The sequence below is a fragment of the Gambusia affinis genome, linkage group LG06, assembly GCF_019740435.1.
Source record: "Gambusia affinis linkage group LG06, SWU_Gaff_1.0, whole genome shotgun sequence".
In the NCBI taxonomy this organism is placed as follows: domain Eukaryota; kingdom Metazoa; phylum Chordata; class Actinopteri; order Cyprinodontiformes; family Poeciliidae; genus Gambusia; species Gambusia affinis.
In genome coordinates, this window is record NC_057873.1 from 13,420,953 (window position 1) to 13,439,492 (window position 18,540).

The 18,540-nt window shown below is 37.2% G+C and overlaps 1 protein-coding gene across 2 annotated transcripts in view; it reads left to right on the forward strand.

Annotated features, from left to right (window-relative positions):
• Positions 1-2: 2 nt before the first annotated feature.
• The window catches only part of st3gal4 (ST3 beta-galactoside alpha-2,3-sialyltransferase 4), a 28,893-nt gene continuing 10,355 nt past the window's right edge, over positions 3-18,540 (forward strand). The window contains exons 1-7 of one of the 2 annotated variants that reach the window (XM_044118627.1): positions 3-320; positions 9,168-9,239; positions 12,221-12,302; positions 12,599-12,688; positions 15,565-15,662; positions 16,913-16,976; positions 17,259-17,354. In XM_044118627.1, coding sequence (XP_043974562.1) covers positions 9,182-9,239; positions 12,221-12,302; positions 12,599-12,688; positions 15,565-15,662; positions 16,913-16,976; positions 17,259-17,354 — 488 coding nt within the window. In that variant the 5' untranslated portion in view covers positions 3-320; positions 9,168-9,181. Of the gene's footprint in view, positions 321-1,193; positions 1,282-9,167; positions 9,240-12,220; positions 12,303-12,598; positions 12,689-15,564; positions 15,663-16,912; positions 16,977-17,258; positions 17,355-18,540 lie in introns of those variants that run through there. The other variant, XM_044118628.1, reaches the window with a different exon arrangement.

Consider the following 18,540-nt stretch of genomic DNA (forward strand, 5'->3'; position numbering starts at 1 on the left):
GAACGGGGGAACTCGCTCCTAATAGAGAGAGTGCCTTCCAGTTACCACTTTCTGCTCGCAGCGTTTACACGAGAGAGTCAGGGTGTGAGCCTTCCCTGCGGTTAGTGAAGCGACGAGCGTTTTGTGCTTTCGCCGCATCACACTTTCCTCCACTCGCATGTAAAGGGAACAGGCGTGTGCGATTTTTTGTATTCGCTTTTCCCCACAGAAAAAAAAGGACGCTCACAAAAGCAACGTGAACTTGGTTGCAACATCAACTGCTGTAGATCGAAGAAGGTCTTCTGCGTGGATTAGGACGCATCTGCCCAGTAGCTTCGCTGGTAAGTGGGACCGATTTGAACCGCTTTGAGTCGGGCAGGAAGGAGTCTCTTGAACGGGTTTTTGGAGGAGTATAAGGCGCTTGGGATGAAGCATAGATCCATTTATTTTGATCACATCATGACAGTTTAACGTGTTGCAATTTTTTAACCAGAACAATTCTGAAGCAGTTTTATTTTATGACAGTATGAACACTATTTATAGTTAAATGTTACACAGAAATGAGGTGGGTGGAGTTTGTATATGAAGATAAGATGGACAAACACGATGGAATTTACAATAAACACGTAACAACTTTTTTTCATCTAATAAAAAGTTAATGTGACCTCTGACTGTAAGGTTTTGAAAGTTTAGTTTACATCTGCTAATGGGGGACTGACTGCCCTGGCATACTTCTAACAGCAGTTCAGTGAGGCATTGTCATTAAAAAAAATATTGTTGCCTAGATTCCTAATAAACAGACTTTATTCACAATACCTACACCTATAATTCAAGGATGTTTTCAGGAAATTAGAAAAAGGAATCTTAAAATGTAAATGGTGGTAAAATAACATAACTACTATCCCTTTAGGAACATATTCCATCCATCCCATAACAGGAGGAATGGTCCAAGGTGGTTTTAAATTAAGATATATTGGAATAACATCTAATTAAAGATGTAATGCAATCATTTGAATCAGGTGTCCTGGAAAGAGATTCCTCTAAAACAGGGGTGGGCAATCCTGGTCCTCGAGGGCCGGTGTCCTGCAAGTCTTAGATGTCTCCCTGATCAATCACACTTGAATCCAACAACTGAATCACCTCCTAAGTGCAGTCAAGTTCTCCAGAGTCCTGCTAATGACCTCATTATTTGATTCAGGTGTGTTGAAGTAGAAATGCATCTCAAAGTTGCAGGACACCGGCTCTCGAGGCCTGGAGTTGCCCACCCCTGCTCTAAAACATACAGGTTCAGGCTTCCTTTGTGTAAGTACCACACAACGTCTGAAACATTTGCTTGTACCATTCTCCATTGGCTTGATAAATGGCAGACTAGCGAGGCCTGTACAGAGTAATAGGAGGCCCAGATGGTGATCAAAAGTAACATGTAAAAGATGTATGTGAATGGAACTGGTTATGGGGATGTACTGCCGATCTGACATTTGTGTTTTTATGTACTTTTGATTTTTTTTTTTGTATTTATGGCCATTGTCCTTTTTGGATGTGCTGTTCTTGTTGTTGTTCTGCAGTTTTGCCCCTGCCTCCTAGACAAATTTCTCCTACGAGAGACTAATAAATTATCTTATCTTATGTAGGACAGTAGTTCATGAGGACTGATTGGAATCCACTGCCTTAAGTACTTTGAATTTAGTAGAACAAGTAATTGATGAACAGTCCTTTTAGCAGTATTAATAAGGATATGGTCCATACAGACCAATTTGTTTTCTGGTATTTTAGCATATTTTCTCTGGGGATCACTTGGTCAACAAGGTGGGTTCTGGATGATTTCTGTTCAACTTATTGACTCCAAAACAACAAAAATAAATGTTTTAATACAGAAAATTCTGCACATGCTGAACAAACCTTTTTTGTAATATTACTTATATTTTCATCCATAGCTGCCAACGACTACACTTAAAACTGCATTAGTCGTTTAAGTTTAGCTCAGCTCAACTTCTCAGGGATTTGTTTCTTTACTACAACTTTTTATATGATGGACTTGTTTATATTTTGTCTACTCAGAAAAAAAGGAAAAGAAAACTACTAGCAAAATACAGTCGTAGGTTGACGCCACAGTTTCAGTACAGCCTTTTCACAATTGGAAAACAGATCTGTTTGTTTCTTTTCCTTTTTCTTCACCTGATTGGACAGCTATTGTCTTCATCTGCTGTGTTTGGTGCCACCATCATTTTGGTGAGAGTTTCACTTTCATTGCTGACACTATGTATATGTTTTTTGACTTTATTGTTTAAAATATTGTTAAATTTTATCCATCCATCCATCCATCCATTTTCTATACACCCTTGTCCCTAATGGGATCGGGAGGGTTGCTGGTGCCTATCCCCAGCTGCGTTCCGGGTGAGAGGTGGGGTTCACCCTGGACAGGTTGCCAGTCTGTTGCAGGTTGTTAAATTTTAGAATTTCTATTTTGTTTTGCTCTTCGTTGCTTAACAATTTTTCCTCTTCGTAATCTTTTTCGGTTGGTGCAGGCTTTTTGATAAGGAAGGTCTTGTTGAATGTTGAAATTAATGGGGTTTAAGGTTATGGGAACTTTTCAGTAAAGCGGCTGAAGCACATGATCTACCCTGTACAACAGTGACTCATTCCTGGCTGAATCGATTCGTGTGACATGAAAATTCTGACCTCAAAATGTTTATCTTAGGATCATGCAACAGTTCCTTGTATGACATTACACAATCACTGGTGTTTTTTTAAATTTATTTATTTTTTTAATTACATTTTTTTTTATTTCAAAAGTAAACTGTCATTCTGCTAAGTTACTTGATGCCCTTTTTGGGGATAGAGGGGGCAAGTTGAGGGCTACTGATGTTGTAGTAAATGCTTGCATATTGTTGCACACATTAGGTCTCTTGCATAGTTCATCCAAAGATTACACACCATCTCTTTAGATATCTTGCATCTAAAGAGTAAGACAAAATCAAACTTCACCTTCTGCTGAGTCTTCCTTGTCATGACATTTCCTGTTTAGCAGGAAGGCATATCATTCACCATCAAAGCACCTTTCTGTATTTTGCTCCAACAACAGCTTAACAGCTCCTTGCCTTTTCAAAACGACATCCTTCAGGCTTATACATGAGGTTTAAACACACCCTGTAACCAAGAAATCTCTTACTGTCTTTTGTATGTTCGCAACCTGAGCAACAAACCAGAAGCAGTAATGGCTCGGGTAAATCACATGCTGTTTAGTGCAAATGGTAGATGAGGATGGTGAATCCTGGAGATATTGATCGTTTTCGTGGCATGTTTGAGTGAACAGTACAAAACCAATGGAAAAGGGTCAGCTACCACTGGAGACTTAACAAAATTTTTCTTTTTTATAAATACAGCAAACATCTGATTGAGTTTCAGAGCAGAGACTGGAATTGACCTGCTGAATCACCAGAAGTGCTGTTCTTGGATTTGTTACATGCACAGATGCAGCTTATTGCACTTATGTCTTGCAGACCCTGCCTTTGCTTGCTGGTCTCAAAATTAGGTCAGTGTAAAAGATTGCAATGTTTTATTAGAGAGTTGCCATTTTAAACTTGTGAAGAAACTAACCAATCACTTTGTCTTAAACAGAACTGGGTGACCTAATCATAGTTTAATTTCTGAAAATCCTGAGCCTGATAACTAAATTTAAGAGCAAGTTCACCTAAACATGCTAAAAGTATGTCATTAAATTAGTTTTTAGAGCTGCTTGATTTATGGCCAGCATTTAATGATTATTTTCTTAAATGTTCGCTTCAACATGTAAAACCATTACACCTAAGATGGAACAAAAATAAATAAAAAATTCAGAAATGTTAAATGACATTAATAAATGCCACCAATTATTTTAATATAACATTTAATCATATTAGTAAAGTGACGGAAACATCTAACATTTGGGCAATATGAATTCCAATTACTTTCTCTACATGTCCAATAGATCACTCAGCTTATTTTAATGGGGAGACATTACAAGATGAGCATACTTGCAAATAAGAATATGCCAAAATGAAATCTTTTGAAGTGTTATTTTTCTCATACGTGGTGGAACTTGTTGGCTCATGCATGGGTACAGAGGCATGTAGCTGCCAGATCGAGTCGTGTGATAACAGCCGAAACGTCTGCTAAATGGAAATCCTACAACATGTTTCAATTTACAGATGAAGCCAATGTGTACATATACTTTTTGTTTGTACATGTGACCTTAGCAGTTAAAAGTACTTGAGTAAAAATGTAAATCTTGCTGCTATGAACGGGCATTTATTGTACCTTTATCTTTTGACATAATGCTAAATAATTTATTGTTATGATAAATTCAAATTCATGTTTGTTCTTTTTTCAAAAATTATTTTTCATTTTTTTACACTATTTTTCTCTGATGTCAGTAATGCAAATGGAAATTGAGTTTGTTTTAATTTAATATGCAATTAATTGCTTTCTTGTGACACGTCTACTTGGTAATACAAATGTGATTTGTATTACCAAGTTTGTATTATGTGGCTGCTGTCTGAATAAATTGTATCACAAAATGGTGGTTTTTCAAGAGCAGTATTTGTTTAGGAAGTTATGATTGCAGTCATTAGTTAACTAAAAAAAGAAGTAATAAATAGTACTTTATTATCTCATAGTAACTCAAAATATTGTGATAAAATTATAAGTATATCACCCAACACATGCTGGTTTTTAAATAAAAATGTTTTTGGCTGAAAATGCACGCTTTAAAACAAACACTGTTTCACCATAAATACTCAGAACATCATTGACAGCAAACATGAGACAGCATAATGAACCTAAGTGGTTAGGATGCTGTCCAACCACATCTAATTGACGTAGAACAGTTTTGTTGCACTTCTATGTTCATGACATAATGTGGCCAGAAAGCATATAGTATCCTGCATCCTGGGACTCAAATACACATGCACCATGGTTGAGACAAATGCTCAAGTTCTCTACAACGTCTGAAGTATTTCCTGCACTCTTTATTTTTTTTATTTTATTATTTTTTTTATTTACTTTTTTTTTTTTGGCTTGGAAAGATGCCTTCTCATGCAGATGCTTTAAGACGTTGCCATGGGTGCATCAAAGTGAGAGATTTTCCTATCACAGTGCTCAAAATGTCAGGTGGTCACCAGATTAAGTGCGTTTGACTGGATTAAAATCACGGATTATAAATCCTCTTGATATTTAGAATCTCTTTTCTGAAAGAACACAAGATTTTTATTATTCTGTGCGTCTGTGCTTTAATGATAGCAGCTGGCGGATGAGAACGAGTTTTACAGGAGTAGGCTTTTCGCTGAAGGTCATAATTTATGACGGTCCTAAAGCATTTTAACAGAACTTTACCCTCTTTAGAATCAATCTAATAAATTGCACAACAATCTGTCAGGAAGGTATGCTCTGTACAGAGACTATTTGAGAGGCCCTGTTGCCCTCACAGTATTTCCTATTCCTGGTATAATGGTGCCTTGCACTTCTCCAGACTTTGTCACATTTCTTCCATAAACATATATAATTTAGATCTACATCTTGCCGTCATCTTCTTTATCATTTTTGCCAGTAGTAACATCTGTTGATCATGTGTCTTTTGTGATGCAAAAAGTTGTTTCCTTTGCAGTTCTGTGAAATACATCTGTTTTGATAAGGCCAAAAAACACCTCATCTTAGCGCCACAACTCATCAAAAAACATGAGATTTTTCTAAATTGATGCATTTTCCACTAAGTTAACTAATTATTGTAATTTCAGTTTGTGCAATTCTGTGGTTAATGGAAACACAACTACTGCAACTCGCTGTCCATCATTTAACCATGGGAAAGAGAGAGACAGATGTGTAAACCTACCAAGATATCTTGGTGCCTGACCAGCCTGGCAATGAGACGATTAATCAGAAAAGCAGCCATGGCATATGTGGAGGAACTGCAGTGATCTTCAACTCAGGTGGCAGAATCTGCTATCTGAATAACTTTCTAGTGGCTCAACCTCAAATCTGTCTTCAATAGAGGAACTACTGTTGAAATTATTCTAACTTCTGGCGGTGGTAATGAATTACCAGATGTCATGGTGGTCAGAGGAGGGCAAAGGGTGTAAAAGGGTGCTCTTCTCAGACTGGCTCAAAATTTATCTACGGTACATAAAATACACTGTACAATGCTGTGGGATTTATAGCAGTCTGTGAGAAATATTTCTTATTAAGATTTTGTGTATCCTTAGAAATACATCTAATTATGTATTTCTGTACATCATTTGATGTACAGAAATAATTTAAGCATGACTTTGAGGAAGAGCTATTCTGATCCGATTAAATATTTCTTTCTGCTGGTGCCAAACATCTTCAGTCAACTATCCAGAGAGCCTTGTGGTGCTCTTCCTTTTCCCAGTCTGGCCTGCCTTGAACACTGTATCTCAAGCACTCAGCTACTGTGCTACTATTGTTACCATCCGGGTTTACTTTACGTTCAGGATGGCGATTTAATTAAAACTGGAATGTGTTGTTAGTACTTAAAGAGATAACTTTAAAGAGGTCTTAGAGACCTACATAGCCTAAGTTAAAGACTATAATTTATATTTAAAGAAGTTGATTCTATTAAGGCATAAAACAAGTGCAAGGGGAGTATGTAGCATTCAGTGAATGTAAACATATAGTTTCAACTATAGAAAGCTCTTTCATACTTCTCTCAAGCCACAACAGTTCCCAAAACGGTTACAAAATGTGCATGTGGCATTTTTTCCACACATGTCAAGTGCAAATGGACTGCTGAGTATTGACCTAATGAGTTTTGTCATTTATGTAGGGCCATCTATTTGTGTATTTAATTTGACATGAATGATGTGATACAGCGTTTAAAGCTAAAACATAATTTTATTCTCTAACACACATATGTCAGAGTCAAGGCCCGCGGGCCACATGCGGCCCGCGAGAAGATTTGCTACGGCCCCTGGGATGATCTTGATTTATTATTAAATCAATGATGAACAGTCCTGATGAACAATGATGAACGGGCACCCCGTCTGAAAAAAAATATCTTCCTTATTTGAACTGTAGTTCTTTAAATGTTCTGTGAGATGATTGCCCATGTATGCATAACGCACCCCGTTCGATCCTCACAATGCACGCACCCCCCCCCCCCCCCTCGATCCTCACAACACGCTTGGGCCGCGCTTGCTTGATGCTCTATATGCGTCGTTAAAAAATTTCAATGAACATTCGCACCCCCTCGATCCTCACAACACGCTTGTAGCTAAATTTTTGATGCTCACAACGCCCCCCCTCGTTCGATCCTTAACGCCATCAGTGAGGAATGAAAGTCTCTTTTTCATGTGGAACCTGAGAATTTACCTTTTTAAGCATATCTGGTGGTTCTGTTTTATTTGCATGTGCTTTTTTTGTTGAATATTACATTACATCCTTGTTCCCTAATGGATTAAGGTGGCAATGAGTTTGTGATTACTTTCTGAGGTGGAGCATACATGTAACATTGGTGGGTCAACTTCATCCATCCTGTTTGTGACTGATACCTTTCAGCTGATGGTGAGGCATAAAAAAAAACGTGTAAGACGCTGATAGAAAAGACGCTGTTTAGCAGCATTGCTGCTAAACCAGTAACATTCCTAAATGTGATAAACCAATTGCTTAGACTCTTTGCAGAACCTAACTACCCTGAGCATTCATGTCAGGCTCTGGCGTAGGGACTAGAGATAGAGAAGCACGTACACTAGCCTGACTGACAGTACTAAAACACTCCTCCTGGCTCGGATCAGTTGGTTCTGACAAAGCATGGTGCATTTCTGCAGATGGCAGTAAGATCACAGGGAGGTGGAAAAAATGTAATTCAGCATTAAGACAAATTGTCATAGTATTTGATGATCCAGTGTACGTTGACTTCCTCAACAACCATTTAATGGTAATGCAGAACCATTCACTTGCAAAGTAGTACAGGACCCATCACACTACCCTGATGACCTTTGTTTTTGTACAAAAACTTTAATTGGAAAAACAATTTCATACAAAAAAACTGGAACAAAACTTGTTAAATTTAAAAAAAATAAGCTCAATTTTAGAGTGATCTCGGCAACAAAATAAAATTTTATTCAGAAATTAATATTTAAAATTGTCTAGATAAATACCAGTAACAGATCAGTAAAATGGTTATAGATATTGTAGTAAATTTTCACCCTTACAAAAAGTCACAATTGGAAATTTTTTGGGTTCCACCAAATGACAAATGTGCTACTATTTAACCAAAAATTATAGCTTTACTTTTTCCCCTTTTCCCGTTGTATCACATAGAATATTTCCTTGCTGATTGTATGGAAGAGGTTTAAGTTCTTCCAACAAAATTAATACAATAAGTCACATGTCTAAAATATTCTTTTGTGACTCTGCACTTAAAGTATTTTAGAGTCAATTCTTGTGAAATGCTCTCTGAAATAGTTTTTTATACAATTATTTCAATGTATGCTTTGAACTTTGTTAAAAGTTAGCATGGTCACCAATAACAGCAAATAAAGTTTTCCTGTAAAGTTGGGTTGTTACTTCTTGTTGTTCACATTTGTTGGCTATTTGCCCATTTTATGCGTAACGCCCGATATCCTGCTAACATGGCTACATTATGGCTTTATTCTCATTGAGAAGGCCATATAATCTTTCAGGTTTTAATATACCAGTAGGAATCCTCTTGAAAGTTCATAGAACATATTACAATGCACAAGCTGCAGTGTGTTTCCTTGCCTATTATTTGAACTGGTCATGTGGTTTTCATAGTTTTCTGTCTGCATGGGTAAAATGAGCATGGTTCTGTGTAGGAGTTACACCAGTATTGCATTACTTCTATTTCAACTTAACAAGCACAAGATGCATTTTGCTCAAGATATAATCGGATGTCATTTGAGGTCATTGATAACACATGAGTTGTCAGTAGAAAAAAGACAAGGTTCAAGATACATAAGGTAGTACACTAATCCACGGTTCAATTTCTGGTGGCAGGCCATTTGGTGCTCATCTTCTCCTCTCTCTCCTCCTAGTTTCCTGACAGTTTGCTGTTCAACAGAGGCCACTAGTGCCAAAAAATCTTAAGTGTTTTGTGCACACTGGATTTTACTAGAATTCTTTTCCAGAGAGTACAGTATTCCAGTAAAGTATTTTCATTTGTTTGTCTTACTCAGGGTAAGATCATGCCATGTGGAGACATGAGCAGACTAAGGAGGATGTGAAGATGTCCCAGACCACTGCTAAAAGTAAGACTTTCTTATAACACTTGGGATTACATCAAATTTGGATGTCTGTCTTGATGGGATATTAACATTAATTTTCACAAATAAAAGTCTTTCTACATTTGTTATGAGTCTGTTATGTCCTTTTCCCTTATGCTAAAATGAATAGCTTTCCATGTCGTTTTACTTTTGCTCATGTCCATATACCATAATCCTGCAGGCAATAAATAAATATTAGAGAGCATTTTTAATGGTGGTTCAATTGCCATATTTTCTAGACTAAGCTGGAAAATAGCTTAATAAAAAATAGCTGAATAAATTCCAACAGTCAAAGAAAGCCTAATGAAAAGGAAAAAAAAACAACACAGTTGCCCTCGGCTGGCCACATTTATTTAGAAGTTGTCAAACGTAAGGGAGACCTTAACCATGTTATGTACACGATATGTTGACAAGTTGTGGTCAGTTGCCTGCTTTTCAACAAACTAATGGAACCAGTCGAGCTTGCTTTAGAAGTCTGCTGGCAGTTTCTGGTGCACCGATCCTTGCTTCAGGGTGGTCAGGGTGGTCAGGAACATGTCTGTTTCGCTGGCAAAATGCTGTCTGAAGGCCTGCCCGAAAGTAATTTATATTAATCTCCTTGGCAACTACCAAGGCTTGGAGACAAAACTGCACCATTCACAGGCCTCTCCCGGCAGCGTAATCTTTAAGTACCCTTTGTGTGAACTTGATCCTCAGCCTGCGATTAGCTTTCCTTGCAACTGCAGATGGTTATGTTTACTCCTTGGCACATTTCCGTCAATATGATTTAACACGTAACACAACAGTCAATAAGTGTGTCATAAAAAGAAATTGCACTGGACTATAAGTTGTAAAACTAGTAAAACTATGAGGCAAAAAAAAGTGTGACTTATTAATTCAGAAAAAAATGTAATATTTTTTTCTTATTCCACAGTAGGAATAGTTTTTTTTTTTAGTAGTAATTCCTTGCATATTTTGATTTTAAACTTTTCTGCAAATAGCATTTACATTGCATTAGTTAACTTTAGTAATAGTTTTTAAGAACTTATTACAACTTTTTGTCTAGCTAACTAGTCCGGGTGTCATCTCGAACAGTCAGCTGCTTGACAGACCTGTTAACTGCTGATTGTAAACAGCATTGCTGTAATAAAAGCAAAGGGTGGCTCTCATTTGCTTTCTAGGTTTTTCTAAAAACTGTAATTTGTTCCAAACAGCTAAATTTGTATCTCCTGTAATCTTGCCAAAAGTGTGCTAGTCTATCAACCAGCTGGTCTAACGCGACACAGCATCAGGTATGAGAGGTATAATGGTGTCAGTCTATGGTTCATACAGCTGGAGAAAACTTAAACCGCATAGACACTGTATCCAACCTGCTGTTTAAAAAAATACCATAAATCATTTTAACTGTTTAGTTTAGTTTCAAAACCACAACCTTTTAAAACATTAGTATACCAGTAACCTGCCATGCCTACACTGCATGTGATTCTGCTTGGACATTGTACTTCCTTACCTGACTTAATTACACTTTGTAGATGCCAGATTTTCTGTTAGGTTAGGTAGAAGGGATTACTGCTTCAAATGCAAAAATCTTGAAACCAGCAGCAGCTGATGCACCACTGGAGTGTCACTGTCCCTGATGAGGAGGGGAATAAATAATCTAAAAATGTTCTCTAAACATGATTAAAAATTGTATTTGCCTATTTTCCTTAATCTCCATTGCTTCTAAATCATCTGCCATGTTTGTTTGCTCTGAATTCCTGTACAGATTTTTATCTGGAATCTAAATATTCGTGAGTGGAATTAGTACGGGTGTTTTGCTCCTGCTTGTTTGGTGGGACACAAAACTGTTATACCTATAATTTTTTTAAGGTCGTGTGTTTGTGTGTGGTCTCTCAGGGTTTGAAAATCAGCCAACGATTTTAAAGTCCTGCCGTGTGAACCAGTGAATTTAACAGTAAATTCTTTCCAACAGACTCGGTTCTCTTCTTTAGCGCTGCTGATAGCCACCAAGTAGTGGAGCTAAATAGCCAGTCGTGTTTGGTTGTTAGAGGAAAGCAATAAACATTTCGTCCAACTGAACCTGTCTTTGAGACTCTCGAAAGCAGACACAATCTACATAAAAGGACACGGCAGACTACTTCTGGAGAATGCTTATCTTTCAAGGCTTGCAACAAGATGCTACCTGTCTGTTGAGAGTGTCCTCTCTTCCAACGTCATCTGTTGGGGTAACAGCATCAGTGCTGGGGACCTAAAAAGGCTTAACTGCCTGAAAAAGAAGGCACGATGATAGAAGGCTTTTACATAAAATCACAACCACACAGATTGGCAGTGCAAAGACCCTCCTGGCTCTGATTGGTTGTTTCTAACTAGCACTGGGAGAAGGGAGAGAAGCTCTTTTTGTTTTTTCTTCCCCCCCCAATCCCCCACATTATCTGCTTGTACGATATTGTCACGACATGGTGACATTTTCACAAATACGTTAGGATATAGTAGGGAAATCTATTGGCACATCATCAGACCCACCAATAGTTTTTCACCAGCTTCCACCACTGCTCGAAACCCAGTTCCACCAGCAACAAGTTAATCAAATTCAATAAGCCCATTAGCTTTTGATTCAAATTTTTAGTGGTCTAGCTTGCATTTCTTGAAACTTTGCCTGAATTCAAACAGATATTAATAGGTTCTGTACCAAAAGTCAAAGGTTCCACCTTGCTTGTAACCTGAAACTCTAATATGTGGATATTCCACTGTGACCTTGAAAGTGTGACTCTAAATAGCCACTGATACTAGAAGACCAGTAAGCTTATCTCGGTTTCTCTTTTCACTTATGTTGGCACAAAGATTCACTCAAATTATGTGGCAAAGGTGTTTAACTTTCTTGTCTATTTTTACAGCTTTCACTGTACTAAAGAAAAAATGCCGTAAAGATGAAACAAAATATGTACTTTTATTTAAACGTTTTTTTTTTTTTTTTTTTATCACTTCAGCATGGTGCCTTAGACTTCTCCCTGTTCTCGTGTTCTTCATCTCCTTTGTCATATACTACTACTTCTACGCCATACTCCGGAGGTAATTCAACACACATTGAAGTCGCACACTCTGCATGCTGCCCATTTCTGGTAAAACCGTCCTCTCACGAGGCCTGCACAGTGCCAAGTCACTTCAGGTTAACAAAGCATCCCACAGAATGATCATGCAGCATTTTTTTATTTTTTATTTATTTATTTTTTTTTGGTAAAATGAAACCTCATATGTACCCACTCCTGCACTTTTTTTTTTTTCTGTGATCTGGAAAATATTACTGGCACATATTTTCTATGCGATTTCAGCAGCAGTTTTTTAGTGGTGGCATTTGTGTTTTTCAGTTTTGGCGGTCCCAGTAAGAATCTGAGCAGTAGCAAGTCGCTGTGTGGAGGCTGGCTAACTCAAAAAAAGTGGGAGAGCCTTAACTTTAAGTGAGTAATGGCATTTTTGTGTTTTTTGCACCACTCCTTTTCCTCCCCCTCAACTCCTCACTCACTCAATTACAGGAACAAATGGGTGGCATATTTGGGAAGAACCGGAGCAAAACACAACCTTAAGGAATGAGATTCCATCCAGACAGTCTTTATATCTACTTTCATTTTCTCAAGTCGAATGCATTCCGGAAGTAATTTTGAGAGTGAATGAATAAGACAAAAAAAAAAAAAAAAAAAAAAACCCTCTTCCATGAATGTGCTCTTGATAAACTCTTTGGAAAGAGACAAAGCCATGGTTTGATAAGGAATCCTTGCTTGATGTCATCAACCCCCTTCTCATTCATTCCTTTCAATAATATCAACGGATTGCTGGTATTTCTGTGGGTTTTCAGAAAATATAGATATGGTCGCCATCTGTGAAGTGATTCGACCTCGTTCAGGATCAGTGCTGGTTTGCCCGGTGGGTTTTTATTTATTTTGAATAGACCAATAGTAAAAACAATAAAAAAAAATGTCCACTGTTTTCCAATTGAAGCAGTTAAAATTGAACATCTCTGCCAAGGCATGCAATTAGTTTAAGATTAACTGCCCATTGTTTTTGTGTTTTTACACTCATGAGAAGGTTTTCCTGGCGATCACAGAGACATTTGACTAATTAGACCTCTCCTACAGAGGTCTGTCCGGATGTCCTGCAGGGAGCCAGCTCCCTTATGTGGGTAATAAATGTCTGGGAGACTCTCTGTCAAAGACGGCAGATCATAAAGTGCTGCACTATGGTGCCAGTGAATGCGGGAAAGAATTTGTTTTGCGTATTACAATCTGCCAGATTAGTTTCACTCCACAGGCTCTGTTAATGTTATTTTTTTCCCCTTTTCCCTATCCTCAGCAGAGACCGTCAGTGAAGAAATCTAAAGAGGGAAAATTGCTGTTGAATGACGACATGCAAATTGTTGATCGCCTCATGATGAGTCAGGTTAATATTGAGAATGGTTACAAGAACATTTGACCAGGTTCAGGTATATGTCAAGCACATGATTAAGGTTGGTTTTCATGTGCTGGTATGACTGTCACGCTGTGGTTAAGTCTACCCTAATATAAAACTAGATGACAAGCACATGTAGGTAATAAATGCTGTGCAACATACCATGTGACATGCATAGAATGCATCTCTCAAAAATTACTATATTGCATTAAAAAATACAGTTTTCTTTCCTTCTTAAATGTCAGAAAGTGAAGTAGTCATTTTATAGAGATTTAACACACAGAGTAGAATATTTCAATTGTTTCCAGTTCTAATAAATTTGGCTTATAGGTAAAAGCCCAAATGTTAGTGTCTCAGCAAATTAGAATATCACATTGGACCAAAAACCAAAAACTCTCTTTTTTGTTTTTTCCCCAAGCTCAATGCCAGACTTCTGACAGGTGGTATGTACAATTCTGTAGCTCAACACTTGGTTTGGCTTCCTCTTGCATCAATTACTGCAGCCATAAGATGTGGCACAGAGCTGATCAGGCTGTGGCACTGTGTAAGTGTATTGGAAGCCCAGATTATTTCGATAACTGACATCAGGTCATCTACCTTGTTGGGTCTTAACAACCCATAGATTTTCTATAGGGTTAAAGGTCAGAAAACTTTTCTGACCAGTCAAGAACAGGAACACCTTGATTATTTAAGAAGATTTTGGTACCGTATGCAATGGGCATGTGCTGATTCCTGCTGAAAAATAACATCAGCATCTTCATACAGAGTGAAGCATGACATGCTCTTAAATTTCCTGGTACATCAACTGTGGACTTCAGAAAACACGTTTGACCAACACCGGCAGATGACGTAGCACCCTAAATCATCACTGCCTGTGGAAACTTCACGTTCTACTTCAAGCAATATGAGTATCTCTCATGAGAGATATTATCTCTACTCTTGATTTCTCTATCCTTGACTTCTAAATGAAATGCAGAAGTTACTTTCATCTGAAAACAGAACTCTGAACTATGAAAAAAAGTCAGGTTCCTTTTTTCTTTATGCCTCTGAAGTTGTCTCTGTTTCAGGAGTGACTTGACAAGGGGAATGGAGCCCAGTTTTTTAGTATTCGTCTTAGTTGTTGCTCTTCTGGAGTGAATTTTGCTTGACATTTCTCTCAAGGCTGCAGTTCTTCCTGTTTCTGGACCACAACTCTTTCTACTACTGAATTTTCTGTAACTATGCCTGTATACACAACTCTGAACAACCACCTTCTTCAACAATGACCTTTTGTGACCTACCCTCCTTGTTGAGGGGGTTGGTGATTGTCTTCCTGACAGTCGCCAACACTGTCAGCAATCTTATGTAAGATTGCGTAGCCCACTGACACAGAGTGAAACTTTTTTTTTTTTTTTTTGCAGATGTTTTGAGTTGATAATGTTACTGGGGTGTCTCATTGGATGTTTCCTTTAATGACTTTTTCCAGTGTTCACATTTTCTGAAATGCTAAATTTTTGGTTGTCATTTTCTGTAAGCCATGAACATCAAAATTACAAAAAACAAACGCTTGGAATATATCTCTTTCTATATAATGAGTTTCACTTTCTGAGATGGCTGGCAAGATTATTACACTCATTCAATGTAATTTGTTTTTAAAGCTGTATATGAATATTTTTTTCTGGTTTTATATTCTCCATTTTTCTATTGTATTGTCATATAGTTTTTGCAACATGGTTCTTTTTCTGTTGGTGTACTGCTGCTGGAAACTGATTTTCCCTGTGGATCCTTCATGAGGAATTAAAGTAGTTCTGTATAATCTAATAGTAAATAGTGTCATCCCAAATGTTATAAATGCTGAAACCTGGCAAAGTTGTTTTATGCTATAATTTCTACCCTTATGCTTCTCATGCAGCATCAGCAGACAGACGCAGCTTTTTCTGAAACTGGAGGATTTCTTCTGGCGAGAGCATCTTTCCACGCTGCCTTTACCTTATGGCATTAAAGGCAGTGGTATGTACTTTGCACTGCTCTTCTTTCCTCTGGTCTGTCTGCTCAGGTTCTCACACATCATCCTTATAATAAGCATGTTCATAAATATTCCTCGTTAGTTGTTGCTGGAAAGGATTTGGCTGAACTTACTTACTGGGATATTAGACATAAATCTTTCCAAGGCTTCTGTTGCCATTAATTTGGTTCTCTTTGTGTTTTAAAATCTCACATGTAAAATCAGTTCTGGTTTCAGCAACAAGCTTATAAAGTAAAAAAAATTTGTGGAGAACTAAAAAAACAAGGTAAACATAAGCTTTTGTCTCCCCTTATTTCTCCATTTTCTCCAGAAGTGATCTTCTTCCACCGTTCTTTACCTTTAAAGATTCAAATGTTTGATGTCTGTAATTCGCCCTGGCATAAAAAAGAGCTATAAGTAGAAAACTTCACATAGGGTTATCATAATGCATGTCTCAGGTTGGAGTCCTGCTTTCAAGATACTGTTCCTCTGCTATATATTTGTAGATGTAAAGAAAACTGTAATATTCACGAAATTTGGAAAAACAGTTTATCAACTGACCACTCTAAGAGATTACAAGAAAGTTTAGAAAGATTCAGAAATTGGGTGTTTTCAACTTTTTAGATATGAAGTAAATATATTTTGTAAATTAGTTATCTACTTTGGAAAAACAGCATAGTTGAGAGTGTTGCCTGGCAGCAGACCCAGTGACTGCTCTGGAATGTTGTCTCTGTTTTTTTCTCCTCTTATTTTGCCCGGATAATTCATCAAACTCAATTCCCTTCCCGTATTCCTATTTTGTATTCAGCAGCCAAAAATCCTCCTACTGAACTAGAGCCCAAGTAACATAATTTTTAATTATTTGAACATGATGCTTCCACAGACATTTTAAATCTGGGGGCTGAAGAAGTAGGGACTGTAACTGTTTTATTTCCACTTCAGTTATACACCACTTCATTTTGATCCATCTATCCTTTATCAAGCCAGATTAGTGCAGACGTGTTTGGTTTAAATGTGAACAAACGTGACGAAGTTCAAAAGATATGAATGCTTTACAAAGTAATGGTGGTGCAGGCTTCCATCTTCTTTGCAAATGCCGTGTGTGTGCACTTGATTGCTGCTATTGTGACACATGTAGTTCATTAATAATTTCTCTTAATTTACAGAACCTCATCCGATCAATGTACATTGTTGTTTTGAGGTTTTAAAACTGTAAAACGTTTTCATTGTGTAACTTTTCTTTCTTCTTTCCAAGAGTTGCTGCTACTCAAAGTTCTTGCCATTTCTTCCAATTACCATGTGCCAGCCAAAATTGAAAAGTAAGTAATGTCAGAAAATGCTAAGGTTAATTTTCTATAGTTGCTCCCAGAGCTCTTTGGATATTTTAGGTATTAAAATTTATATTTTGGTTATAAAATCATTTTCTCGTAGATTCCAAGAAACTAGAATTTTTTTGCATTTATTAATGTTGCCAGTTTATGTGGTAGATGTATTGCTTTTAGAACCCTGTTGTTTCCAATTTGCAGACACAGAAAAGCTGTTAACCACAGAACTTTCCCGTTTTGAAACCAGATGTGTTAATGTGTTATTTATCTCCTCAGCCTTGGGTGCAGAACCTGTGCAGTTATTGGCAATGGATTTGCCATTAAAAACAGCTCCTTGGGAAGCATCATCAATAAACATGATGTTGTCATTAGGTAAGCAAGGATCAAACTAATTAATTTTTCTTACTTTATTCTTTTCTAGCTAAAAACTACAAACTGGTGGCCTGGGACATAAACTAATGGTGCTACAATTCCATCGTATGCTCTCCTTTTAAAACATAAGAGTACAAACATTTGCAAGAGCATGACTATTGCCTCCATTTTCTTTCAAACATGCATAAAAGAGAGAATCGAAACCACATTCTAGGTATGTTTTTGATGAGAGAATTAAAAATAATAATAATAAAAGTGAATTTTAAATAATACCCACCAACCCTTTAAGGAGTTCAGTGCCCCAATGTGGTTAGATTTAACAAACTAGTCAAGTGTTTGAAAACAACCTTTTTCTATAAATCAAACATAAAATGTTGAACCGAATTCCACTGATGAAGTTTTCTGTTCTCCATCACTCTCACTTGTGGCAAAACTTTTTGATGGACTGAAAAGGAGGTGTAAAAATAACAAAGGTCGTCCAAAGAGAAAAGTGTTGAAACTATTAAACATTTTTACACTTCAACATGTTGCAGGATAGTTTAGAATTCAAAATGGAGAACCTTTTTTTTTCAGATCACTAAAGAAAAGAGAGAAATTAAACTATTGAGTAATGGAATCTATTCAAACATGTTCCCACGTGATGCTGACAAACTTTCCTCTGATGGTGTAGAGGTTCAGTTCCATGATAAAGCCAAGGATTTGGTCAAATCAAAGAGGCTTTGAACGCACACGTTCAATCCAAGGCTGTAAAATTAGATTTGCAGAGTCTTTATAAACTTGCTTTGAACAAGCAGATTTTGGCCTGTTCACCAGGCATTTTTATCCCCTTGCAGCCCCTTTCTACTCCTCCCTCACATCTTTCCTTTTTTCCAAGAAGCTAATGATTTCCCAGCCAAGTAGACTAAAGTTATTGATACACAGGATCCAGTGCATGCCTAAGAGTTTGATGTCATCATGCTGGTTTTGTGTGAAAACTCAGCTGGATAAAATCTGACTTTTGTTACTTAAGCTTTCAAAGTGCAAACTATTTACCTAGCCAAACAATATCTGACTGTGCACTGATTGGTTGGGTTTCTACCGTTGCTTGGATTTGAAAGATTTGTATAGCAAGAATGTCTTCAAACTGATAAAATGCATCTACTGTTTTTTTTTAAGGAATGCAGAGTGATGAATTGCAGTTTTTGCT